At 40.3% G+C, this 27,868-nt stretch overlaps 1 protein-coding gene across 1 annotated transcript; it reads left to right on the top strand.

Moving 5' to 3' along the window:
* The first annotated feature begins 1,661 nt into the window (after positions 1-1,661).
* Positions 1,662-3,070, top strand: LOC147457377 (pentatricopeptide repeat-containing protein At3g21470-like). Its single transcript, XM_086513314.1, has 4 exons — positions 1,662-1,901; positions 2,461-2,492; positions 2,762-2,870; positions 2,993-3,070. Exons 1-4 carry the CDS (start codon positions 1,662-1,664, stop codon positions 3,068-3,070), a joined length of 459 nt encoding a protein of 152 aa, XP_086369440.1.
* The last annotated feature ends 24,798 nt before the right edge of the window (positions 3,071-27,868 follow it).

The raw sequence follows: 27,868 nt of genomic DNA, 5'->3' as shown, positions 1-27,868 counted from the left end.
GCAAAACATTTTTTGCAAGCAAACAAATTCAGGATTAGATCTTCAGTTAGTGGCTGTTGACAAACAAGTCGTGCTTGGAAATGCTTTAATCAAGTTGTATGCCACTGTACCTTTTTAAGGAGCACAAATTCCTTAGCGACCGACCTATCTAAGATATGGTCATCGATTGCAGGACATTCCCTCATACTCAGCAGTGCTTTGGTCCACATGGGTGTGCTTTTTAAAGCACAAAAAGTTTCGGACATAATTCTTATGTAGGAGGTTAGTCTTGACGGTAGGATATTTGGGGCAAGGTTTCTTTCTGGATGCGGTCCCCTGGGGTTGCATTTTTAAGGCATAAGGGATTATGCAAGATGTTGACTTGGGCAAACCCAGTCACAATGAGGTTGTTCATCATGAACTCATAAAGAAGTCGCGCTTAAAATGCTTTGGTCGATATGTATGTCAGGTGTGGTGTACTTTTGAAAGCTGAGATTGTTAGTTCAAGGCTCTTGAAAAAAAAACAAAAGGCATGAGGGATTATGCAAGATGTTGACTTGGGCAAACCCAGTCACAATGAGATTGTTCTTCATGAACTCATAAAGAAGTCGCGCTTAGGATGCTTTGGTCCATATGTATGTCAGGCGTGGTGTACTTTTGAAAGCTGAGATTGTTAGTTCAAGGCTCTTGAAAAAAAAAAACAATGTCATGCTTAGCAATGCTTTGGTTTACATTCATGTTGGGATGTGGTCTCTTGGATTCTGTTGATTGCAGGATATGCCCACCATGAGCAATGCCTGAATGCTCTGGACTATCTTCAGCAAATGCGGAGTCGTTTCCTTCCAGATGGTCTCTTGAACTGCACCTCTAGGAGGACATGCTCAGTAAGGGCTGGCCAAGGAAGCTCTGAACTGTTTTCAGTGGATGCAACTAGAGGACATAACTGTTGTCAATGTGCTCAATGCATGTAGTCTCTCACATCTAATGGATGAGGGCCAAATGCATTCGATAATGTGAGGAAAATGTGGGATTGCACGGGACAGAAAACGCTTGACTTGCATGATTGATCTCGTTGAATATGGAAGGCTTTGACAATGCTATGAGAGTAGTTATGACGATGCCATCTTTTTGACGATCCTCTATTTTCATTTGCTCTTAGAGGTGCCTGGAAAAATGTAGGGATGTGAAGCTCAAAAGGTTCTAGTCAGGTCGTCTGAAAACAGGAATTCTTGGCAACACTTTGGTAAACATGAGGCCACGAAGCTTTTGGGTTGGTTTTGTTAGATGGAAAGCAAGAAAGTCTCTCCAGCTGCGGTCATTTATGCTAGAAGTTCTGGCTGTTTCCAGCAAATGTGGAGCAAGGACTGGTCACCTGTGCTTGTATTTTGAAGGCATGTGGGAGTATGTAAGATGTTGATGTGGACAAACGAACACCTGATGAATTGTTAGTTAGGGGCTGTTTGAAAAGGAAAAGGTTGTGCTTGGCAATGCTTTGATCTACTTGTATACAAACTGTAGTGTGCTTTTGAAAGCACGAGTAGTTCTTGATGAGCTACTTGTAATAATGTCTCTTGGAATTCACTAATTGCAGGATATGCCCAACAGGGGCAGGTCCAAGAAGCTTTGGGCTGATTTCGGCTTATGGGAAGTGTGGTCACCTATGCTCGAAGGCATGTAGCATTATGCAGGATATTGACTTAGTCAAACAAATTCATGAGAAGATTTTTAGTCAGGGGCTGTTGAAAAAAGACGTCGTGCTTGGAAACGCTGCGGTCAACAGGAATGCCAAATGTGGTGCACTTTTGAAAGCACAAAAAATTTATGACGAGCGTATTGTCCAGGGTGTGGACTCTTGGAATGCATTGATTGCAGGAGATGGCAACAGGGACAGAGCCAGAAAGCTCTTGGTTTTTTCAGTGGAGGTGAAGATGCGGTCACCTATGTTACCTATGTTAGCATTGTGAAAGGATATAGCAAGACATTCAGGTGGGCGAAAACAAGTGCAATTGAGATTGGTATTCAGGTGCCGCTGAAAGAATACATTGTGCTTGACAATGCTTTTGTCAACAAAGTACTGTGCACTTTCGAGAGCATTAACGGTTCTTGACAATATCATTCTTGGTAATGCTGTGGTGGACATCCATGCCAAATGTGTTGTACTATTGAAAGCATGACAAGTTCTTAATGAGCTTCCTCTCTTGGAATGTAATGATTGCAGCGAGAGTGGTAAGACCAGGAAGCTCTGGCTGTTTCTAGTGGATGTGAAGCAAGGGGTTTCTCTCTAAACGGGTCACCTATGCTTGCATTTTGAAGGCATTTGGCATCATGCAAGATGTTGACATCGTCAAATATATTATTGATGAGGTTGTTAGTCAAGAGTTGCTTAAAATAGACTTTATCCTGGGCAGTGCTTTTGTTGACATATACGCCAAATGTTTACTCTTGACTGTGTAAAATATTCGTGATGAGCTTCCTATCCAGGATGCAGTGTCTTGGAATGCATTGATTGCAAGGTATGCCCATTGATAGAGGTAGTCCAGGAAGCTCTCACTGTTTTTGGCAGACGTAAAGTGACGGCTTCTCTCCATATGCGGTCATCTGTACTTGCATTTTCATATCATTAGCATTATTAATGTGGGGAAAGAAATTCAGGATGAGATTGCTAGTGAAGGGCTGTTGAAAAAGTTGTTGTTCTTGGCGATACTTTGGTTGATATATATGCAAATGCGGTTTACATTAAAGCACAAGTTCTTGACAACATTGAGAACATGCATGCATGCAGTTTGAAGGTATGTTGCATTGTGCAAAATATTGATGGCATTGGGAACGCATGTCGAATTATGCAAGGCGTTGAGGTGGGCAAAGTAATTCAGGATGAGATTGGTAGTCAGGTGCTCTTAAAAAAAGACATCGTGCTTAGCAATGCTTTGGTTGACATGTTAGCCAAATATGGTATACTTTGAGAGAAGAAGATGTTTTTAATGAGCTTGTTGTCAGGGATGTGGGCTCTTAGAATGCATTGACTGCAGGATGTGCCCAAAGAAGGGTAGGGCCAGGAAGCTCTTGGCTGTCTCCAGAAAATGCGGAGTGAGATTTTCTTTCCAAATGTATCTGTTGGATAGGTCATGATAAGAGGATATGCCTGGCAAGGCTGTCTCAAAAAATCTTACAGAAAAGTTTTTGCTTTGTTACCATAGTGATCATTTGGCCATTGCTTGTGCAATCATCAATACACCACAAGGGAAAGAGACATGCATCACTAAGAACATGCCACCTCACACTCGTAAGTTTCATTTCTAAATGCAATGCTTGTTCTTGAGGATACCAAACCATGACTTTCTAGTGTTGTTCTTTTGTGCTTGGGAATTATGCGTGTAGAAGGATGGGTGTTGTACTCTTCCTACTGGCACATTTTGAGGTGACGTCTTTGTTCAATGTGATAAGCGTGTTGATGGTTGGAACCTAACGTTGATTCTAAAGCTTGATCATAACTGTGTTTTAGTCCTTGCATTCTTAAAGCTAAAGCATTGGCATGTAAGGGATTAGTATGCTTGATGAGTCACTTAGATTGTATTTCTTGTTTGATGGAAAAGCTAAGTAGCTTATTGAAATCATTAAGTATTGTTTGGTCTTCCATATTTAACAAAATTGGGTCTACTTGGGCTAACCTTTGAGAAGTGTCTCTTCATGAAGATACTCTCATATCACACAAGAAGTCCAAGAAACAAATCAAAGAGATGAAGATTCTACACATGATGCAAGACTAAATCCTCTTGTTTTCATAAAAAAAAAAGAATAAAAAAATTTCAATTGCTAGAATTGAATAAAGATATTATTCAAAAAATGACTCCATTCCAAAGGTTTAGCCATAATAAAAAAGCATTGATCATGATAAGTGACAAGAAAAGGTTGGATACAATCACAAGTAAACATCTTCACATTATCTACTCAAAAATAAAAATGTAGTGAACAGACGCTCTAAATGTTTCAAGCTACCATGCTAATGGCATGTTTCCATGTTGACTTGGTGGGTATAAACCGACACATCTTATTTACCTATAGAGTCATTTTTTCATATAGTAGAAGGGAAACCAACTATAAAATCTATATAGATACTTTCCCACTTGCCATATGGAATCTCTATTGAATGCCTGAGTCCAACACCTTAAGATAGGCTTTATTAACTTGACATTTTTGACAATGCAAGACAGTTTTGAACATGATGATGTAATCCTGATGTATAAAACTTTTGTTTTATTAAGAGAATAGGTCTTTCTTATTTGTGGATGACCAACACTTGGACTATAATCATAACACTCATAATGGATTTGGCACCTAGAGTATGCATTCACGATACACCTATTGACCCCTTTAGAAGTAGGCACTTGTTTACGATAAAAAAATTCCTCCATGATTAAATTTATCACTTTGGAGCGGAGACTTGCACATGGAAAAACTTCAAGTACTACCATTCATAGAGTAACAAGTATCCCCCATTCTGACATTGTTCCACACATGGGAGTGCCTTGTCATGCTCACAATGGTTCTTAAGAGTATAAAAGAAATCACGTTTTAGTTTTATGAATAAGAGAGAATTGGTCTCCCGCATCAATTGAGAACATCTATTGCTACATTGTACCATCCCTTGCACCACCATAATGAAGCATAATGCCCTTGAGGAATCCTAGCCCATTGAGCCATTTGACCCTTCAAATAAATTTGTTGTGAATCATTGAATGCTTGCTTCACTGAACGCAATCTCAAACTAAAAGTATTTCCACTTTCTTAAAACATACACAACAGTATATAATTTTTGAGTCTCTTACTCTAAAAAAGAAACTAGTCTATCAACTCATAGTAGAATGGCTCCAATAGCTCTATCACTAGGATCGGTCTACATCGCAATTAGCTTTATGTGGTCCTTAGCACTAAAATAGTTTCATTCACTAAGCTACCATGAGATTTTCAAAACTCCACAAGAATCTTCTCCCCGAATGAAAGGCTTTCCTTGATCTATCAATTGGTTCATCATTGGAAGAATGATCTTCGCTTAATCCTTGACAAACTTTTGGTAAAATCTTGCCAATCCAAAGAAAATTTGACATTGTTTCAAATTTTTAGGATGAACCCACTTAGGAAAAGCTTCCTCCTTATCCATCTAAAATACCCCTAAAGAGATAATATGCACAAGATAGCGAGTTTCTTTCTATTAAAATCACACTTACTCTCTTATAGAATATAACAAAGCAATGGAGATCTTACAAGTCCTTGTCTTTAATAGCACTCTAGATAAGTATGTCATTAAGGAAAACAATAACCAAGATATGCTCGCAAGATACTCAATGGCATGAATGCACTTCTAGAAAATTGATTAGACGAGCATAACCAAAAACTTGTAATGTCCAAGTCATGTTATGAAGGTAGCCTTAGGGATATCTTCTAGTTGTATACAGACTTGATGATAGCCAAAGTGTATGTCTATTTTTGTAAAATATTCCGTGTCTTTTAAGTGGTCAAATAACTCATCTATCCTTGGTAGTGGACACTTTGTCTTTAGAGTTTGAGTTTAATCCCAATAATTCACACAGATACACACGAAAACATTGTTCTTCTTTACCAATAGTATGGAAGATTCCCACGATGAAGAGCTAAATTGAAAGAAGCCTTGAATGAGATAGTCAGCAAGCCTATGCTCCATCTCATTCGCTTCACTGTGATTGAGCCGATATGGTGGATTGCTAATGGGCTTTATCCCTAACTTGACATCAATGTTGTGCTGCATAAGACATTTTGGGGGTCACTCTAATGGTATATCCTATGTGAGGATAGAGGTTGTCTAAATGAATAGCCTTTGCCATTTATAGGCATCCTTGAGCTGCGTTCAGACCGGCCCCGGGCTCCTGACCTCTGGCGCTTGGCTTAATAATACTCTCCCCTTAAAGAAGCATTTTCATCCTTGAAAACAAAACTGGGAAATTTCTTCTTAATTGTATGTTTAAGAAGGTAGACTTGCGGTCAAGGTATGCATTAGGCTTGCTAATATGTCCAAAACTGCATTCCGAACAAGGTTTGGATACTATGAGTTTTTGGTTATGTCCTTTGGGTTAACCAAGGCACCTGCAACTTTCATGACACTTATGGACAGTGTTTTGAAACCATATTCAATGACATTCTAGTGTCAAGTGCCTCTAAGGAAATTACAACATCCACAAGAGGTGTTTGAATTGTTATAAAAAAATTATTATTTACCAAGGAATCAAAGCATGATTTTCTCAAGGAGGAAACTCACTACTTAGGGCATGTGATTTCAGTTGATGGGCTATATATGGATAATTCCAAGGTGGATGACATTAGAAGGTGGCCTTGTCCTAGAAATTTGGAAGAGTTACAGTTTTTATTAGGGTTTGCAGGTTATTATAAAAAAGTCATTAAAAAACATGCTCATATTGTTGTTCCAACAACGGACCAACTGAAAACCAAGGAAAAACCCTTTCAATGGGAAGAATCTCAACAACAAAGTTTTGATGCTCTCAAGGACGCATTAGCTACCACTCCTATTTTGGCTATTGTGGATCTTTTGAAACCGTTTGTTTTAGAAACAAATGCTAGTAACCATGCCGTTGGAACACTCCTTTTGCAGGAGGAAGGCCAATTACATTTGAAAGCAAGAAGGTTGATGCAACACAAGAAAATTATTCTACTACAAAAGAGAACTCTATGCAATAGTGTCTGCTTTGAAAACGCGGCAACATTATTTGTATGGAGCTCAATCTGAGATTGTGTTTGACCATGAAAGTATCAAATGGTTTATAAAAACACATTTTGGAATTTTGGAAAATATTCAAGTCCCATTTTTTATACTTCTAATAAAAAAACCTAATACTTTTGTGTGGTTGGAGATGTCATCTATTTTCGAGCATACTCTATGTCCCATTGAAATATATTCCTTGACACATGTTTATAGGGGTGTGTGTATCTAAAGACATAGGTACATACATCAATTGCAATGACATCAGACACATGCCACTAAACTTAATTTGTATTATACAACATTCTTCATGTGAAAGAAGTGCTTTAAATCAATCCTCAATTTTGAGACATTAACGTTAAATCTTTTTCTATATCAACACCGAAAAATTTCTAAAATACTCAAAAATGAAATTTAGAATCGAAGCGACCTCAAAAGAGTGTGGTGTTTAGAAACACCAAGATACAAAATAAAATTCAATTGACACAGTAGCATGATATCCAAGAATTTTAGAATTTATCCTTAGGAAAGATAAAACTCCATTAATGACTATAGCTACATATTCAAACATTGTGTTTTCTCATGTGTTGCTCCAATAAAATACTATGCCAAGAAGCCTATTTATGAAACCTTTTATCTATAAACTTCTCAAGGTATGATCCCTTTTTATTCATAATCTATATATATTTTTCTTATCTGTAAGATTCTTTTTCTACAATGCTCATGAGTATGGTCCCACATGGTAGTGCTACACTAACATATGGATGCAAAGCCTAAACTTAATTTTGAGCCTACAAAATAAATGTCAATATCTTGTTAGCTACAAAAAGTTTATGAGTCACATATAATATATGTAACTGCTACACTAGGATATGAGTCAAGAATCTTCTATTTTTGCATCACATTGCTTGTCTTGCAAGGGACACTTGACTTGCACCACACCACTCCTGCAAGAACATATCACCCTCCAAAAGAGTAGAGCATTGAGTCTCTAACTCCGTTGCTTCAAAATCATCTTTACATAGAGAAATGGCCCTTCTCTTATTTAAGAGGCTTTGATCCAACACAAATTCACCACAAAATACTTCTAGAACAGAGCTATGCTTAGGACAAAACCCTACAGTAAGGCCATCAATGAAGCTTCTATCAATAAATTCTTAATTCTTACCACTAGAGACTGAGAAAAAGACTCTTAGAAGGATCCTTGTCAATCAACTCAAATCTATCAACCTTGCTAACAAAAAGAGCAACCATTGCAATCTCCATAGTTCCATCTTCTGTTGTTTGGATTCAATACGGACCTTGGTTGATCGGCTAGAGATCCCTTCAATTATAAGACTTTTGATATTGATGAAATCAATGAAAATCACTAACATGTATTTCATATTGTGCATTGAATGTGTTTAGATTGTGTGTCAAATTCACAAAAAATTTCTTCTTCAATAGTAGAATCATCCTTTGACTTTCTTTTCCTTGTGAGTCCTTCTACCTCTTACTCATGTGAACCTTTTATCGATGCGTTTACACTAGGGGCCTTTAGAAAACTAATGGTGGGAACGACATTCTTTGCATTCTTTAAAGACCTTGCACCAGCATTGCAAATGCACCCCTAACTATGGCTTTCCTTATCTTCTTCACAAATTTCTTAGCTAGAATTTCTATTGGTTTCTTACTTGGTACAACCTTCTTCGGTAAGCTCAAGGTTTACTTTGCATGTTTCACTACCTTCACCAAGTCATCCACACAATCCACAAATGAGTCTTCTTGATTAGTTAAGTTAAAGATCTTCAATCCCAACTTTTACAATAGAGTTTTCTTTTCCTAGTTTGCTACCATTCATGTTTGTTACTACATGAAAACTACCCAACGATAAGAAAAACTTGTTTTCCTTTGTGGTCTCTCCAATAGGTAGTGCATTATATGAAAAGCATGGCATTGTTGTTGAATCCACGTTATCTTTGACACCCACAACAATCCCCATATCTCCATATTTCATCTCACCTTGAGAAATTTTAGATGGATAACACCTTTGTAGTTTGTATCCATATCGTAGGTATGCACAAACCATCTCATTCCTTCTTCTTTTTCTAATTCAAATGGCTTATCAACCTTTATTTTTGGAGCAATAGTCTTGGCTTGAGTAGATATTCCAAGAGCATCGAATGTGAAGATTTGTGCACCACGAATACCCAATGTAGTTGGTACATTGGAAGCCTCCATTCCTATTAAAACTATATGTATAAAATTTAAGAACCTAAACAAGGAACATGGGTTTTATGTTAAATAGTACACTAGCAAGTGCAGGCGAGTCTTGAACTTAAGTTTGAGCCAAAGGTGTTGTTCTATGTCCTTGCTTGCCACAAATATGTCATGAGGGTAGCCTTGAAAGCTAGTGCTACACTACCATATGCAATCTAGGCTCGAACTTAAGTTTGATCCTAAATTGAAGCTCTATGACCTTGGTATCTGGAAGGATGTCATGAGGCTAGCCTTGCATGGTAGTGCTAGAGTAGAATATGGGGAGGAAGCTTGAACTTAAATTCAAGCCTAAAGTTGATGTTATATGCCCTTGGTAGCCACGAGAATGTCATGTGGAGAGCCTTAGATGCTACAACTACACTAGCATATGTAATTGAGGATCGAACTAAAGTTCAATATCCACAAGAATTTCATGAGGCTAGGCTTGCATCCTTGTGCTACACTAGCATATGTAGGAAAGGCTTGAACTTCAGCTCAAGCCTAAAGATGTTGTTTTATGCCCTTGGTAGCCACAAGGATGTCATAAGGTTACTGCTACCTACGTGATAGTGGTACACTAGCATATGCAAATGATCCACTTGCCCTTGGTAGCCACAAGGATGTCATTGCAGCAAGCCTTGCACCCTAGCACCCTATTGCTACATTAGCATATGCAGTTGAGGCTCGAGCTTAAGTTTGAATCTAGTTGTGTTGATATATGCCCTTGGTAGCCACAAGGATGTCATGAGGTTAGCCTTGGACATTAGTGCTACCTATCATACATAGATGAGTCTCAAACTTAAGTTTGTGCCTCTTGCCCTTGGTAGCCACATGGATGTCATGAGGTTCATCTTAGATGCTAGCCTTAGATAAGCATGTGCATTTGAGGCTCTAACTTAAGTTTAAATCTAAATTTGTTGTTCTATGCCCTTGGTAGCCAGAAGGATTTCATGAGGCTAGCCTTGCACAATAGTGCTATACTAGTGTATGCAAACAAGGTTCAAAATTAAGTTCAAGCTGCTTATCCTTGGTAGCCACGAGGATATCAAGAGTCTAGCATTGCACCCTAGTGCTACACTAATATATGCAGTTAAGGTTCAAACTTAAGCGGGAGCCTAAATGTGTTATTCTATGCCGTTGGTAGCAGCAAGGATGTCAAGAGGCTAGCCTTGCACCTTAGTGCTACCCTAGGAGATGCCAAGGACGCTCAAAGTTACATTTAAGCCTAAAGGTGTTGCTCTATGCCCTTGGTAGCCACAAGGATGTCATGACTCATGAGGCTCGTTTTGCATGGTAGTGCTACACTAGAATATGTAGGCAAGGATCAGACTTAAGTTCGAGCCTCTTGCCATTGGTAGCCACAATATTGTCATGAGGCTAATCTTTCATGGTAGTGCTATAGTAGGATATGCAGTTGAGGCTCAAACTTAGGTTCAAGCTTGAAGGTGTTATTCTATGCCCTCGATGTCTACAAGAATGTCATGAGTCTAGCCTTGCACCCTAGTGCTATATTGGCCTATGCAAAGGAGTCTTGAACTTAAGTTTGAGGCTAGTCTTGCATGGTAGTTCTACACTAGGATATTCAGTTGAGGCTAAAAATTAAGTTCAAGTCTAAAGGTGTTATTCTATGCCCTCAATGGTCACAAGGATGTCATGAGTCTAGCCTTGCACCTTAGTGCTACACTTGTATATGTAGAGGAGGCTCAAACTTAAGTTTGAGCCTAAAGGTGTTGTTATATTCCCTTAGTAGTAGCCTTAAGGATTTGGAAAGGCTAGCCTTTCACTCTACTACTAAATTAGCATATGTAGTGAAGGCTCAAACTCAAGTTCAAGCCTAAACGTGCTAATCTTTGTCCTTGGTAGCCATGAGGGTGTCGGAAGGTTAGGCTTGCACGCTAGTGCTACACTATCATATAAAGGTGAGGCTCCAATTTAAGTTTGAGCCTCTTGACCTTGGTAGCCACAATGATTTCATGAGGCTTATCCTTTATACTAGTCATATACTAGCATATGCACGTGAGGCTTGAACTTAAATTCAAACCTAAAGGTCTTGTTCTATGTCCTTAGTAGCCACAGGGATGTCATAAAGCTTCCCTAAGAGAATTGCATGATATGGCTATACTAGCATATGCAAGTGAGGCTCGAGACTCTTGCCCTTGGTAGCCATAAGGGTTTCATAAGGCTAGCCTTACACCCTTCTGCTACACTAGCATACACAATTGAGGCTCAAACTGTAGTTTGATGGTATTCTATGCCCTTGGTAGTTACAAGGGTATCATAAGGCTAGACTTGTATCCTAGTGTTCCACTACCATATGGCGATGAGGATCAAAATTAAGACTGAGGCTAAAGGTGTTTTTATTTTCCCTTGGTAGCCATAAGGATTTCATGAGGTTGGCCTTTCATGGTACTGCTACACTAGCATATGTAGGCAAGACTCAAACTTAAGTTCAGTCCTCTTTTCATTTTTACTCACAAGAATGTCATGAGGCTATCCTTGCACCTTGTTCTATGCCCTTAGTAGCCACAATGATATATTGTAAAGTTAGCCTTGCATGATAGTGTTATACTAGCATATGCAGGCGAGGTTCGAGCCTCTTGGCCTTGGTATCCATAAGGATATCATGAGGCTAGCCGTGCACCCTTGTGATACACTAGCATACAGAATTGAGGCTCAAAATCAAGTTCAAGCTTAAAGTTGTAATTCTAAACCATTAGTAGCCACAAGGATGTCATGAGGCTTGATCATCGTATGTCCTTCTCCTCTTCTTCAAAGCATCAATAATTAATGAATACAGATATATTGCATAGAAAAGGAGTGAGATCATGGGGCTTTGGTTATGAGCTTGGAAATAAAAAGCTCCATAGCAAAGTAGTACATGGAATACTAAGAAAGGTTTCTAGAATTTATAATAGTCTCTTGTAATAATATTTTATCACCTCTGTAATCCCTCAATTAACTTTGAACCTCTTACACAAAGTTGTAGAGATTGAAAAGAGCTAAATTTTGATTTTTTTAAAAATATGATCCAACTTAGTATGAGCAAGTGTTCTATAAAATAGTAAATTTGAATTTCTAAGAGGAAGTGGAAGAGTTCGAAGTTTGAGAATATGTACGTGAAGATTTAGCTTCTTTGGGATTTTTGAAGAAGCAATTGAATATTCTAAACCCTCATGCCTATCCACATACTGTTCTACTCACTTCACCTTGTGTTCCTCCTCTCGTTCCTACCCACCATAAGCTATAATTTGCTATTTTGGATCGATCGGGATTTCATTTGAGTCTTGTAAAATTCTCCATGCACTTATAAAGTGGCATTCATCTTTCGACACCTCCTTAGTCATGAGTGCACTTCCTTCCATGCCTCATTGTCATTCCACATGTGGTTTCTCTCCCTACTATAGTCATTTTTAGACAGAGAAAGGCCATAACAAGGCCTAAATTACATCAAAATTTAATTTTGATTACATATCCCTCCCTTGAAATCAATAGTTATCTTGGACTAAGCATAGATCAAGTGAAGGAATCTTTTGCTTGGAATCCCCATTTAAGCAAGAATACTTTCCCTAGGCTAAATGGCAAGCTAAAAGGAGTTTCAGTGATGTAGTCATCGTAAAAGTATCTTAATCTACATTCAAGCCATGAAGCCATGAAGCCATGAAGAAACTTGTAGTCTTACAATAAAGGAAGAGCATCCTTTAGCTAAAATTTATACATCCATTTAGCATCTTCAAGGGGGTAATTCTTGAAACTTAATCGAATACTTGCATATTACTTTTTCACTTCATAGAGTCTTGTCTTCGTGTTTAAGGATAGCCTTACGTTGTAGGATCTCCCCTTATTCATCAAGTCCTCGAGGATCCTCTTCAATGGGATCCATTGGATGTGCTACCCTTTTATGGCTTAAGTAGACTCACATGAAATGCATTATGTATATGCCCATAAAAACTTAAGTCTATAAGCTATTGTATCATTGGTTTTTTCAACATTTGGAGTGGACCATAGTACTTCTTAGCAATTTCAACCTAGAACTTTTGACATCTTGTGGGTTTGCCTTGCAAGTTCTTGCCCATAATCGAGCCCTTGGGAATTTAAGCAGAACCCCCTCTTCTTTCTTAAATTTTGAAGGTCTTCAATGCTTATAAGCTTTTTTTTTTTGGTTTTGATATGAGTCTTGAATGGCTTCTTTTATCTTTTGAAAAGATATCTTAATATTACACACATTTTCATCATCTCAAAAAATATATTCTGATGCATTTTTAAGATAGTTGGAGGCTTAAGATGGCCTTCAATTATCTCAAATGGCAACTAGCCTAGAGATCAAGCGAGAACTATTATTTTATGTCCACGCAAACAATTTTAATCATTTGCGTGTTAAATGAAATCTATAAATATATACCTGTAAGAGGAAAATGCTCACTCTTGCATGGGGGGAGATTGTACCCAGTGTCCTATGTATTTTCTTCTTCTCTCCTCTCCTCTTCTCTCTCTTGCGTGGATGCATAATAATTCGCTCTAGGAGGTGCATGCTCATGCTCCCATGCTCTCTTCCTCGCTCTCTGATCTCATATCCTATTTGATTTCACATGTGTACAATTTTCCAAGTATGCATGTTGTTGATTTCTTTTCCAATATGCTCACTTTTTTTGTTTTTTACAAGGCCATCATATCTCCGTGTATTGCAATGGTATTAGAGCTATGGATATGTTGCAGGTGATGGAATCATAGCTATGGAGAGCTCAAAGAACAAAGATAACAACTAAGACTTTCTTTCTTCTTCTCATTCTTGCAAATATCCAAAATTAATTGAACCTGTATAGGAATGCATGATTAATCACACAAGATAGCTACTATGTCTTGAATTGATTAGAGTTCTCTATTTTCTTTTCTTTTTTTGCATATGGAAATTAGTGTTAATTTCATGAAGTAAACATAAGAAATCTATCTCTTTTTTAATATATATTACGGGTATACCTATGTTATGCATGCTTGGAATGCAGAGTCCCTCAAAGGCTTATGGATATAACAAAGCTCGGGACTAGTTGGCAAAAGACCAAATCATAGATAGAAAGACCCCAAAATGAAACTAGCGAGTCCTATTTATAGGTGTCTTAATGGGTTTGACTAACTGCTCAACTACAAAATTATTTCTTGGTAATTACTAGATCTATTGGTAATCCTACTGTATACAAGCGCTTCCATAGAGCCAGTTCCCATTGTTTACATCCTCCTCCCCTTTCTTGTATTTTGGCATAATTCAAAAATTTTAGATGTTGCTCTGATATCAGCGTTTGTGTTTGGACCTCTGTTTATCTTGAGTCTTGTTTAACGTGCCCTTTGGTACATCCCATGGTGGCATCTAAAGGACTCGTGGTTGAGCTTGACCTAGAGTAGTATTAGAATCAATGTTCTCTTTCTGAATCAGTCCATAGATTGCTTCCTACTCCAATTGCTCCCTTTGCTCCATCAACATCTCTGCTCATATGGCATGACAACATTCCAGGTTTTTATGTCAAGGTCGTAGAGGGTCTTCTTGCCTTTAGTGAGCCTTGCTCGTGCCAACTTATGACATACGGAGGCTATGTGTATCCACTCTGCTTGATCTGGTTGATTTGCTTTCATATGGGCTTTGAATAGAACTTCAACCATCTCTTTGAACTGAGGTTTAGTCAATTGTTTTCACGAACCTTGGAGGCTTCTACTAGTAATTGTAACAATTCATTTGTGTAATTGATCAGTAGACTAATCTGGACCTGTCATTGATCCATCATACCCCTAAAATTGACCAAAATTATCTTTCAATTTAGATGTTGTGCTCTTTTGTTCTATTTTATTGAGCATATATTTCCAAGCCACCCAGAGCACCTTGCTCTACTCATACCATTCCCGAATTTGATTACTAGTCTCACATATCTCATTTGATCAACCAATTCATTTTAACTAGAATAGAGAGCCGGATAGAATTGTGGTAGCTCATCATCATTTGTAGGGACCACATACATCTGTTGGGACAGTGGGCTAGGGAGGATGAAGTCGGAGGCAATCTATGGCGAGATGATGAGCAGCAGCAGAAGCGAGAAAGAAAGAGAGAGAGATTCGACAGAGTATGAATAAAAAGTAATACGCTATATTCTTTGATTGAGAGCTTACAATGTATATAAAGCCACAAAAACCATGCAAAACTTGACTTTAATTGAGTCTCTACTGCATGCCTATAAGGGGCTTTTCCCACGGGCTGACCGACAAGGGCTTGGACCCAACAATCCCCCCCTTAAGCCCGAACTGGACAGACCACTCTCATGACACCTCGAGTTTTTGGTGTACTCGTCAACCGTGAGTTTTAGTTCTCTGACAACCAAGGATTTCTGGTGTATCCATAACTTGGTGCGATGATGAACTCCCCCTTGAACAGATAGGGTGTAGGTCAAAAATTAGCTACCAAAATGATTGGAGTTTTTGGTTCACTGCCAAACCTTGGGTTTCAGGTGTACCCAGTAACCTCATGAGAAGAGGGACAAAAAATGGGACTTGAGAACAAAAATTGATAAATTGGGAGGTCTTACCACTCATATGTGGTGGCAGTGTCTATAACCCGTACAAAATTTGGCATGACAATGAAATAGCATGACAATAACCGACTACAAGGCTTTTGACAGGAAATATATTGTCATAATAATCAATATCTAATTCTCCTAAATGATTTTCTCATATTAAACTGATCATTTAATGTGGGGAAGGCCAGAAGGAGAAAAAGCTAGAATATTGGTTAAGCTAGTAGACCGGCCACAGTAGGGATCCAAAGGAGGGAAAATAGGGATCCAAAGGGGGGGCCATCTGCAAAAGAGCCATGTGAAACAATGGGCTAAAAAGACCCTAAGGTTCAGCCCATTAAGACTTCCAAAATGCTAAGGTTCCAAAATTCAAAGGTTGTGTCCAAAGGTCAACCCTAGGGAAAATTGGATGCTTTGTGTGTGCCCTAAAAGTCTTTGCACATCCCTACATGTGAGGGGGCGAGCCCTAAAGGTAGGGGATGAGAGAGAAAGCCACACACACACACACACAGGCTCCCTTTACACAAAGGGAATGAGGGACACATGTCAGCTCCCTAGGCCAGATGCCCACAAGGTGTGCCCAATTTCCATTGGATGACCCTTGAAGTGGACCAATGAAAATTAAGCTAGAGTAAATCTAGTTTAATTAATTTAAAAACATTTAATAAAAGAAACCAATGAGAATTAAGTCTCCTAGAAGACTATTGGGCAGTCTCCCAAGGGGTCCAATGAGCATTCAGGAGCCCCATGGCTTGCCTGATTCCTATTGGCCAGGAGGCAAAGGGGTCCAATGAGAGTTTAGTTTAATTATTTAATTACCTAAAGCTCTCACAAAAGGGGAAAGGGGGACACATGTCAGAAGGCTATCACTTATGCTGCTTAATTGTAATTGGCTTGACTTGGGGAGGGCCAATGAGGCTTCAGGAAGAGCATTTAGCAAGAGGGCTCGCCCAAGAGAGAGAGGGGGGCTGATTTTTGCAAGGCATTATCACACACACACACACTCACACAAGCTCATGTGGAAGAAAGAGAAGACTATCTCTTCCCAAGCTTTAATGGAGAACTCATCACCTACTCCAAGCTTGTGAGATAGAAGCCTACATCAACACTCTCTTGGCATGTGGATGCAAATCCAACCAAGAGCCAAGCTTCAATGCATGCTCATCTCCTCTACCAAGCTAATTACTAAGCTAAGCTATGCTACATATGAGTGATTATGTGAGGAGATGTACATCTTTCTCGTAAGATACTCCTTCTTCCTCTCAATCTACTCTCATACCCTGCTAGCTCTCACCATCTTCGAAGGTGTGTGAGGTCTTGGGTCTGAGAACAGGGATAATTCAAGTTGTGTTTGTTAAGTGTTTTGCTTAGTGCATGAAGTTTCCATCTTCATTGCACTAGCTAGTCTTGAAGGAACACAAAGAATTGTTTTGTACAATGTCTCTCTTGATGGGAGAAACCATAATACAAAGCCTTTTGGAGGGGGGACCGGCTCCATGAAAATCCGGTCCTCAACTGTTGTCAATAGCTTAATTGCTCTCTCTTTTGAAAGTATTGTCGATGCTATCTAACTAGGTGTTATGCTTTTTGTTGCTCTCTCCACCCAAGCACTCTTGTAATTCTCATTAGGAATCTATTCTAATGAAATTCCCACTATGTTCATGCTAATTTCCGCTACACATAAGTTATTAGGCCATTAAATGTTACATATATGATTGTTTTTGACAATAGACTGTAGAAAAACTGACATAAAATAGGATAAAACAAATAATGATGATGATAATCGGTTTTGCAAAACCAAACATGTCGATGTAAATTCATCTCGAAGGAAATCCGTCTTGGTTGTTGTGAGCATCGATGTCTCGTAATTCTTGAACAATGAAAGTTTGCATACATACCAATATGTGTTGCATCTGTTGATATGCCGAGTGCTTTGAAGAAAATTATCATGGTCTGCATCACTTGCCGCATTATTAGCTGTATTTGAACCACTAAACTGGTATACTCGGTATACGCATTCGAGAGAGGTGCTGCGTGTAAATTAAGATGCTGAAATGTTGTAGGAAAGTGCATACTGGCTTGCCTTGCCATATGATGGCCGTTCAAAATGCTTGATGCACAGAACTCCTTTTGCCAATAGCCACTCTGTTTTGATTGATATGCCAAATTGCGGCTGCGAGGTGTGAATCAACACACTATGTGTGAATACCCGCTTGGATAGAAAGTTCAAGACCAAAATTGGGTGGCCCTTTGTTTTCAGTGTGAAAATCACAATAAAACATAACCGTGAGTTGTCTGCAGCAGCCGAAACAAGACGTGAATGGAGACTTTGGCTTGCAGCAGGCTGAGAAGGCCGAACTAGGGCTTGCTGGTATGTCGAAAGTTCACCACAGGGCCAGGGCGAACTGAATGATGGCATTTGCTTTCGATTTTGCTGCAGGTTGAAATTCGGGCTGCCCCTCTGCAAGCGGTTGTACCCGCGCTGTGTTGAGTCGAGAGCCGAGGTTTGAGCCAAAGCTCTGATACCAATTGTTGGGACAGTGGGCTAGGGAGGATGAAGTCGGAGGCAATCCATGGCGAGACGATGACCCGGGGCAGTCACTTATCAAAAGACCCCTATATCACGTGCGTTCAAGAGGTAATTAATAATACCCCAATATACATACTATACTTACACTGTGAGCCTATTTAAAAAACCCCCACCCCCCTCTGTATGTATACATTTTTATACATTTTGGTCTTTTAATAATCCTCTCCGGTTAACTCACGTGATATCATACACATTCTAAAAAGTGACCGCCTCGGGGACGATGAGCAGCAAGTAGAAGCGAGAAAGAAAGAGAGAGAGATTAGACAAAATATGAATAAAAATTAATACGCTATATTCTTTGATTGAGAGCTTACAATGTTTATAAAGCCACAAAAACCATGCAAAACTTGACTTTAACTGATTCGCTACTGGATGCCTATAAGGGGCTTTTCCCACTGACCGACAAGGGCTTGGACCCAACAACATCAGTATTAGTGAGTTTGGTACTGCCCAATGTTGGTATGACAATGTAATTCTCTTGTTGCATCATCTTTCTCAAAACCCTCACCAAATGAAAAAGAATTTTCAGAGCACTCTCCTACTCTCAGAGGGTCGTCTGAGTTCTTGGGCCTTAAGTGTTGGACGTGTTGTTCTCCAATAGAGTTGTGACTCTGTGACATTAGTCATTTGGTTATCTGGATATTCAATAATAGTGCCTTGATCCCAATTTTCAAGCAGACATTTGTATACTGGATTGTTTCCCAATAGCACTTCCATCCAAATTCCCAAGCTTTGGATATTCATTGTAGTGAGTTGCTTGGTTTAGGGATTCACCATCAAGTCTCAAAACATATTTTGGTATTTTGTTTAGCACTTGAATAGCATTCAAACGTGCTAGCAGACTACAGGTTTTTTGTTCATGATAATTGATGATTTTTTATAGCTTGAATTTGTTTACCCCTACATACAACATTTGGTACCTCTCCATATCCAAATATACAACTTCATCTTATCGAAAGGTTCATATCTGAAGTGCCTTTTCTTTATGCAAGCACTTTCTCGTACTCAAACATTGGTTAGAGAATTTAGAGCTACAGTCTGAGTCTAGCTCTATCAGCACAAATTTTCCTTTGTCTTTACATGTAAATATCCTTGACTCCTAGGTGCCAAGTTATTGCTCTAGAGGTTATTGTTCCCATCCTCCTTTGGTGTTATCAGCTATTTTATGAGATGTCTAGTCCGATGGACCTTGAAAGCTACCATGGTTTTGATTGTTCTAAGTGACCCCTTGTTTCTTCGTCCTAGCATTGAGTTGGTCCCATAATTCTTTAGTGAGTTTTGAATTTTTGGTTAATGGTTCAGATGTACTTGTTGCATCTTTTTCCAACTCCCTTTTTGTACCTTGTGTGAAGATTGTTGTCTGCTCTGTTTGGGCTTCTAGAGTCATTGTCTAGTCCTTTAGGACTTCAACCCCACTCAACTTCAACAACACATTTTTCACATTGATATATGCTATGGGATGCTAGTTTTCTATTAGGGTTCAGGCCAACTGGCCGAACACCCATCACACTGAACGTACTAACCTTATCTATTCTTTTGATCACATAAAACAATAAGGAGTAGTGAGGCATTCAAATCTCACTGAGAGCTCCAGCAACACCCATCACATTGATCGTACTACCCTTATCTATTCTTTTGATCACCTAAAACAATAAGGAGTAGCGAGGCATTCAAATCCTCATTGAGAGCTCCACTAACACTATGTGTCTGCTCTTTTTCTCCCTCGCACTTCGCATGCATCGCGCACTCTTAAGGTAGTATCAGAGGCGAAGGTTGCAATGCTACTTCTTTTCTGGTTGCAGTGCTACTTCTCTCTCGGTGTTTCCCTCTTCTTGACCAGCTTCACATCGGCAACAAAGATTCCATGGCTATGGAGGCATTGTGAGCTCAATACATAGAGCTCACACATCAAGGTGATAAGGGGTTGAACTCCACAAGCTACAAGGGGTGAGAGATTGAGCTTTCTGTAAGCTCAAAGAGAGAGAGAGAAGTAGGTTGCTCACTTTAGGGCAGATTGATAGCGGGTCACTATTTTGCTCATAACTTGAGTTGTAGATCTCAGATTCTTTTTTTTTTAAAAGATCTACGACTTTGTAGAAGATCTCATCAACTACTTTGGAGGTTCATTTAGTTGTCTAGTTAGCTCCTTGATCTTCTCCATAAAGCTTCTACCCAACAACTTGTCTTGCTTGATCTTATTTAGCTCGCAGAGGATATATTCATCTGTACAATTCTCACTAGCAAAAATGCCTTTTTCAACTTGTTGTAGGTTCAAAGCTTGCATGGTGCATAGTGGTGATATGAATTCATGACTACATCCTTCAAAGTTTGTGGGAAGTATTCTTTCCACTCATCTTTCACTCTAATTGTTTGACATGTGCTGATGTGGTCGTGATCCTCTATAAACACTGTAGTGGGCCTCTTTCCTCTGGCCAAACATCTTGATAATATTGCAAGTATTTGATTACTTTTGAATTCTAAATGGAAGAGCGGTTCATGTCAAGAGCCTTAACTCACTACCATGATTGCCAAAATGGAATGAGCTAGTTACTTAATAGCTATTCCAACTTAGAACTTCAGAGTTAGATCATATATGATGAATATAATTAGACTTCAAATGCATAATAAAAACACAAACAGACAACTGGACTAAAATGAAAGATTAGAAGTTGGACAAAAAGACAACTGGAACTAATGTATTCAAATTGCTAAGCTAGAAGTACAAATGAATTGGTATTGAGTGCTAGATTACAAGAGTTCTCAAAGGCCTATGGATACAATAGAGATCTACTCGCAATTACTTGACACAAATCCCAAAATGAAAGTAGTGGATCCTTTTTATAGGTGTCTATATTGAGTCGTAATTGATTGTTCATCGACCATATAATTAATTACTAGATCTACTAGTAATCCCAATGTATACAAGTGCTCCATAGAGGCAATTCCGCTAGCTATAATGGCTATAGAATATGTTAAATTACTTATGTGGAGATACTCATAGGCAAGAGGATGGACTTCCATTGTACGTCGTTGTGAAGCCATTTTTGATAGGCCCAACCATTTTTTAGCTCAATTCAGAAGAGCCCTTTCTAAGACTATGGCTAGTTGTGTCTGCATAACCTTTTGTGAGGGTCATTGTGTTAGGTTTTTTGAAGCCGAGCAATGGGGGCCGAGTTAGGTTTTTTGAAGCCGAGCAATGGGGGCCGAGTTACCCAGTGTGAGGCGGATTAAGTTGCTAGGGATCCCCATTTATGGTCTCGCCTTTACAATTATGGACAAGACTATTGCTTGCACATGAATTATGGGAGTCGTTATGCTCAGCTTGGGATGGTAAGAGTGCATTGAACAAATTGATTTTAATGAAGAAGCTTATGCATTTGAACATGAAATAAGGTAGCAGTGTCAATTTACACTTGAACAAGTTTAACAACGTGTTTACTCAGTTGATATCAAAGGAACTTAATTTTGATGATGAAATGAAAGCCATTTTCTTGCTATGTTCTTTGACTTTGTCATGGGATACGTTTAACACTACAATTAGCAACTCGATCCCTCAGGGAAAGCTTGTTTTCAGTGATGCTCCTAGTGCTTTGCTCAGATTCAATGTCAGTTTCTTGACATTAGTGGACATGGTGATGCATATATGGCTAGTGCAAGTAGCTAGAAAAACCATCAATGGCAAAGAGGTCATAGTCGCGGTTGTTCTCAAGATCACAGGAATGCGCATAGAAAGAGTTGTGGACATGACACATGAAACATTGAATGCTACCATTGTCACAAGAATCGACACATGCAGAAAGATTCTTGTTTATTGCAAAGAGAAAAGGGTAAATCCATTGTTGTAAGTCTTGCACCTTCTAAAAGTAGTGTGAAGATAGAGGAGATCAATGTCGTTGAGCCTCCACATGTTGATGGTTTTTTTGGCATGCCACATCTGTCAAATGTATTAGTCTTCACTTGTGATTTGAGTCTAGAGGCATTATTAGCTCTTGACAAATGCTATGTGCAAAATTGAATCATTGATTCAAGTGCCAATTTTTATGTTACTCCTCAAAATGAGTGGTTCTCCAGTTATGCCTCTACACATGGTTCACTTAAGCTAGGTGATTCTCATTAGCTTAAGATATGTGGCATTGGAGATGTGAAGTTGTGTATGTGTAATGGTATTGAGTTCATGCTTTGAGGTGTTAGCTATGTGCCAAAGCTAACGAAGAGCTTGATTTCAGTAGGAAAACTTGATGATCTTGGATACACTACAGTGTTTGGCAACGGTTCCTGAATAATAAAAAAGGGAACTTGGTCATGCTCAAAGGCCAAAAGTCTGGCTCATTGTACTCTTTGTATGCTCTAGTGTTAAAGAGAATGTCATCTATGTTATTGAATGTCTTCTATTACAAAAAGGTTATATGGCAAAAAAATTGCATCAGAGATAACAAGGGTGCTTATTATCTAGGGCACGATTTTGGCATCAAAAGTGGATTTAGGCTACGCACAAGGATTGTAGGCACTAAAAATATAAGGATCTGAAGTTTTGGTAGATTTGGATGCATGGATGCTTGGTTGGGATCATCTTTTGATTAGAAGGCTCTAAAAATGACAAAGTGTTGGTGCAAAATTTTGGAGCATCCAATTTGTTTCAAAATTGATGTCCAAGCTTGTGAGGGCACGATAAAGGTTATGGGAACAAGAATTTGCAAGTTTGGACTCATTTGGCAACAGTAGATATTCAGTGCGCTTATTATCTATTGTTCAATTTTTCATCATTTTTGCATTTTCTTGGCTTCGGTAGGTTGTACATGATTTTTCCTTGCCTTGAATGTAGTTTTGCTCTATTTTGGGTTGGAAGGGGGTGCCTTGGACTAAATCTTGGAATTTGGAAGGTATGGTGCATTTTTTGATGGTGGTATTATGATATGATTTTTGACATGTGAGGGGGTTCAGGGCCTTGATGCATCATGAGGATAGAGTGTAATAGGAGAAAATGCCAAGTTGGGCCATTTTGGGGTCAGGCGATAATAATAAGCACGCTTATTATCTACCCTTGCAAAAATTTAGCTTTTTCAACTTCTAATGCTACCCACTTGTCCTACAGGCCTAGTGAGTAACTTTTAGCCCTAATTTGAATTGGTTTTGGTCTCTAAAGTTATTCTCTGCACTTGTTCCTCTGACTCTGGTAGTTTTGTCTTGGCACTTGATATAGGTCACTTTTCTTGCATCCAAGTTTGGGGTGGTGTCCCATACGCCTTGAGGAGTGGTCCTATCAAGTTTGGTCCAATTTGGGGTGGTTTTGAGGCCCTAGCTCAAAAATGACGATTTGTGGTAGTCTTAGCCAACTTATTGTGTTTGGGGTGCTATCTGGTTTCCATTTGGTTCCACCTAGGTGAAGGGGATCGGAGAGCACCACAGGCGGAGAGTGAGAGAGAGAAGGAGACACGACACACAGATATGGGTGGGGAGACTCAAAGAGTGAGCAGCCCCCTATACACTTATGCTATGTATAAGGTATACAAGTCAGTGGGCGCCCAGACTCTGGGCGGCTGGGCAAGGCACAGGCGCCTATACCCCAACAACCTCCCACTTAAAGGCAATTGTGCCTTTAAGCAAGGGATCCTAGTCTAAAGACTACAAAAGGCGAGAGAAAACCGCTCTCAACCGATGCCCACTGGTTGGGTGTGATCGTGTGCATCCGGCTGTCCTGCTCCCGTGTAAGTCCATACACCACCAGCCATACCGCACACGTACTGCAAGTATGTACGTAATACCTGCATATCTCCCTCGTGCACTATGCCATCATCAGTCAACAAACGATTGACAACCCCAACTGCAAATGCTCCCACTGCAGCTGTGATATCCGGTCTCAAGATCGGCAACTCATACATGAGACCACCGAATGCCGATGCAATTCTAGGGGGCCCTGCTAGCTCTATGGAGCATGCATCAACATACATATCCCTGGCAATAGGCATCTCTGACTGACAAGGCGTGTCAGCCACATGCACCTCCTAACTGTTCGCAAAAGACGCATCAACCTGTCGTGCAACCTCAGAGCAAACCAGCTGCTCTAGGTGTCTGCTGGAAGACATATCCTGCACAACTATATCCCCATACTCACTGTCGAGCATAGAAAGGAATGACTGCATAATCACTGACATCTTAGCCTCCTCTGCAATCATCCACTGCAAACATGAACACTCAATCTGTTGTGACTCACTAGAGCTCTCATGCTCTAACTCCGTATGCATAGACTCTTGCACAACGTCCTCCTGTCGTGACTCACTAGAGCAAGACCGCTCTACCTGTCTATCCTGCATAGAAGTATCTCGCACAACTGACTCTCTGCTTTGCTCAGTCACTAGCAAAGCATGCATGTCTGACTCTGTCACCTCTTTGTGTGACTGCTCAAGTCGTGCCCCAACTGTGTGCACAATGAGCTCACTACTCTGCACTCCATGAAAAGCACCCTGCAATCCATGAGCAAAAGAGATTGTCCGGGTCTCTCGCTCTCTGCATGGCTGTAACAAGATTGAGACTCGACCATCTCGCACCAGTACTATGTACAATGGGTACCATGTGCCAACTCTAGCACCTCTCACAATCACTAGCGAACCCAAATGCAACGCAAAAGATCGCTCAAGCAGCGATACCCGACATCCACTATCCCTGAGCTGACCAACGGAGATCAAACTCATCGTCAAATCTGGCACATGATGCACATCTCTGAGCACGTATGATGCACCGCACATCTCTGAGCACGCACATCTCTGAGCACGTACGATGCGCCACTCGGTAATGATAGTCTCACATCTCCTGAACCAGCAATCTCATGCAGTGACCCATCTACCAATCGCACACTACCATGCACTTTGCTAGAACTGTCCCTGTCTAGCACCCACTGCAAAAGAAGTGCACTATCCTCAGACGTCAAAATCAGGAGTAATACAGGAAGCAAATGTGACCTCGCTGTCACTAGGGTACTCAGACACTGTATCTGATCCTGCAAAACTATCAAGTCAACGGAGTCTATAGCATCTACTGCATCCTTGAGACTAGCATGTCTCTTGTGCTGTCTCATACGACGAAAGCATCGCCGTCTAATGTGCCCTGTGTGACCACAATGCCAACATCTCAAGTGTCAACACGAACGAGAACGCCGTCTCTCATGAGTCATTGTCCTAGACTCAAAAGTATCACACATATTGACTACTATAAGTGAATGTCAAAAATAACCAAGAGCTGTAACTCTACTCTAGGTACGGTAGCAATGAAATGCACTCAACTGATCCAAAAGAAGCAACCTGCAACGAGAAAATGCTCTCAAAAAAACAGCTCACCAGCACCTACAATGCTCATGCGAATCCACGCATAAAATCTCTTGCAGTAGTGTAACCACACTATGCTCCACAAATGGCAATGATGCAAACCCCAAATGCCAAGTGTACGAGGCTCCTGTAGAGTAAAGCAAGCTCCTGTATGGCTGCAAATCAGCCCCAAAATTCAGCTCTTAAACAACTGCATAAAAAAGTCACAAACGTGTCCCAGATCAGCCTACAACTGAGCCATACATGGACACCTGCAAAGAGGAAACAATGGCTGAAAATTCAACGCCCAAATAAGCCCTCAAACCTGCCTATAACTTGTAAACTTGTAGCTGAAACCTGCTGAAAAACCTCAAGCCATTAGTGCTTGAATCCGGCTACCTAGCTCGTAGCCACACAAGCATACATCACAATATTCACTCCTGTAAGTGTGCCAAGATAAATGTACGCCTATCAAACCGTGAGCTAATCACCAAGCCCACACTGTGCGGTATCGATGCATACACACGCACAAATCTTCCACCTGCAGAGAACACCGCACGCAAATGCTGAGTGCAACCCGCAATCTCTACCTAGATCGCATAAATGATGCGCATAAAACTCTTGGGAAAATTTCGCCTGAGTTTCGACGCACAATGGCTATCAACACAAAATAACCATTGTCCTGCAAGCTCAATACAATGAGCAATCAATGCGCATCAAACTACACTCAACATACATGCATAAGCTTTGCAAACCTGTGTCCAACAAATGCTCACAAAGAGTACCACAGGTGACCATACATGTCATCCACAACCAACCTCTGCACTTGCTCACAAGATCTACTGCTCACCACATAAGAATACATAGAGCATTACCCGCTCAAAGACCATGTATGCAAGCCACAACACTGCAGAAGAACCACTCAATTGCAACTGGCAACACCTGTGGGAGTACTAGAATCAACCTGTACCTAGGAGTCAAACCCGATCTTGTAACACCTCATATGTGCTTGCTACCTGCAGTGTGCACGGGTAAGCTGTCTCCAGCAAAGAAAACAATAGAGCCCAAAACTGTCCTGAAAAACAGTCTCTGTGTTTTTAATTTCTGACCCACCTGCACTCCGAATCAGAGAATGATTCCTTCTACAAAGTCATAGAGTTTGAAGCCAGGTCCATTTTGTTAAGTATGGAGCCTGATTTACCCTTTGTAATTTTCTGTGGTAAAAGCGCACATTTGTAAGGCCCCCATTATGAGGAGAAGCCATCGTGCGTGAAGGCAAATCACTCACCGGAAACCAAAATTTTCACGGACAAGAATCAGGGGCAACTTTAAAGGCCTCGGGGGCGGAGGCCCTCGAGACTTTTTGTTTCGCCGGAATATTCTTTTTAACCGGAATATTATGGCCGGACGGCGGCCGGAAAGTGGTCGGAAAACAACCGGTCGGTTGGCCGTTGGCCGGCAGTCAATGGCCGATGGCCGGTGGTCGGAAGTCAATGGCCGGTGGTCGGTGGTCGGAAGTCAATGGCTGGTGGCCGGTGGCCGAATTCAAAAGCGGACTTGTCTTCTCAAGGGCAGCCACACATGGGCGGATTGGAGGGTCCGATTTGGACTTATTCGCACAAGGGCGGCTACACATGGCTGTCTCTCATAAGAGAGGGCAGCCCTTTTGGCCTATAAAAGGAGGCCATTTCTACACACATTTCATAGTGTGAAGTTGATGCAACAAGGTGAGTGTGAGGTGGTGAGAGTGAAGCAAGGCGGGAGCTCCATTAAGGGTATAATCCCTTTGTAAACTACTTCTTGTTTTGAAGTACTAAAGCCATTGAGTGGCTGCTTTCCCGTGGACGTAGCCCACATTGGGTGAACCACATATATCGTGTGTACTCTCTCTCTCTCTCTCTCTCTACTCTATAATCTTGTGTATATAAATCTGTCTCTCTCCATTAAGTAATCTACTCAATTATCTATTTAGCTACGTCTTATTTCCTAACAACTGGTATCAGAGCAAGGTTTGCTCGTAGCTAAATTATCTCAAGGAAAGGATTCCTTGAATTGAGTGGGAGTTATGGCGGAGGAAGGGAAGCTCAAGATTGAGAAGTTCAACGGCAAAAACTACCAACATTGGAAGATGCAGATTGAAGACTATCTCTAGCAGAAGGACCTCTATTTGCCACTAGGCGGTCTTGCGAAGAAGCCCGCAACAATGGCAGATGAAGCATGGATTGTCCTTGATCGAAAGGCACTGGGAACAATCCGATTAAGCTTGGCGTCAACGGTGGCCTTCAATGTTTCGGAGATGAAGACCACAAAGGACTTGATGAAGTCACTTGACGACTTCTACGAGAAACCATCGGCATCCAATAAGGTATTTCTTATGAAGCGCTTATTCAATCTAAAGATGGCAGAGAATGGTTCAGTTGCAGAACACCTAAATGACTTTAACACAAACATAAGTCAACTTCGA

Source organism: Adiantum capillus-veneris, chromosome 5 (genome assembly GCF_014529385.1).
Source record: "Adiantum capillus-veneris isolate H3 chromosome 5, ASM1452938v2, whole genome shotgun sequence".
Taxonomy (NCBI): Eukaryota; Viridiplantae; Streptophyta; class Polypodiopsida; order Polypodiales; family Pteridaceae; genus Adiantum; species Adiantum capillus-veneris.
Note: the sequence above shows the minus strand (reverse complement) of the source record. Positions and strands in the feature narration are given on the sequence as shown.

Excerpts from the sequence above, each read along its gene's own strand:
- LOC147457377 (XM_086513314.1), top strand. The coding sequence starts at position 1,662 with ATGCAGGATATTGACTTAGTCAAACAAATTCATGAGAAGATTTTTAGT. Across the intron at positions 1,902-2,460 it reads TCTTGGTTTTTTCAGTGGAG|GATGCAGTGTCTTGGAATGC; the intron begins GTGAAGATGCGG and ends CTTCCTATCCAG. Across the intron at positions 2,493-2,761 it reads TGGAATGCATTGATTGCAAG|TTTGAAGGTATGTTGCATTG; the intron begins GTATGCCCATTG and ends GCATGCATGCAG.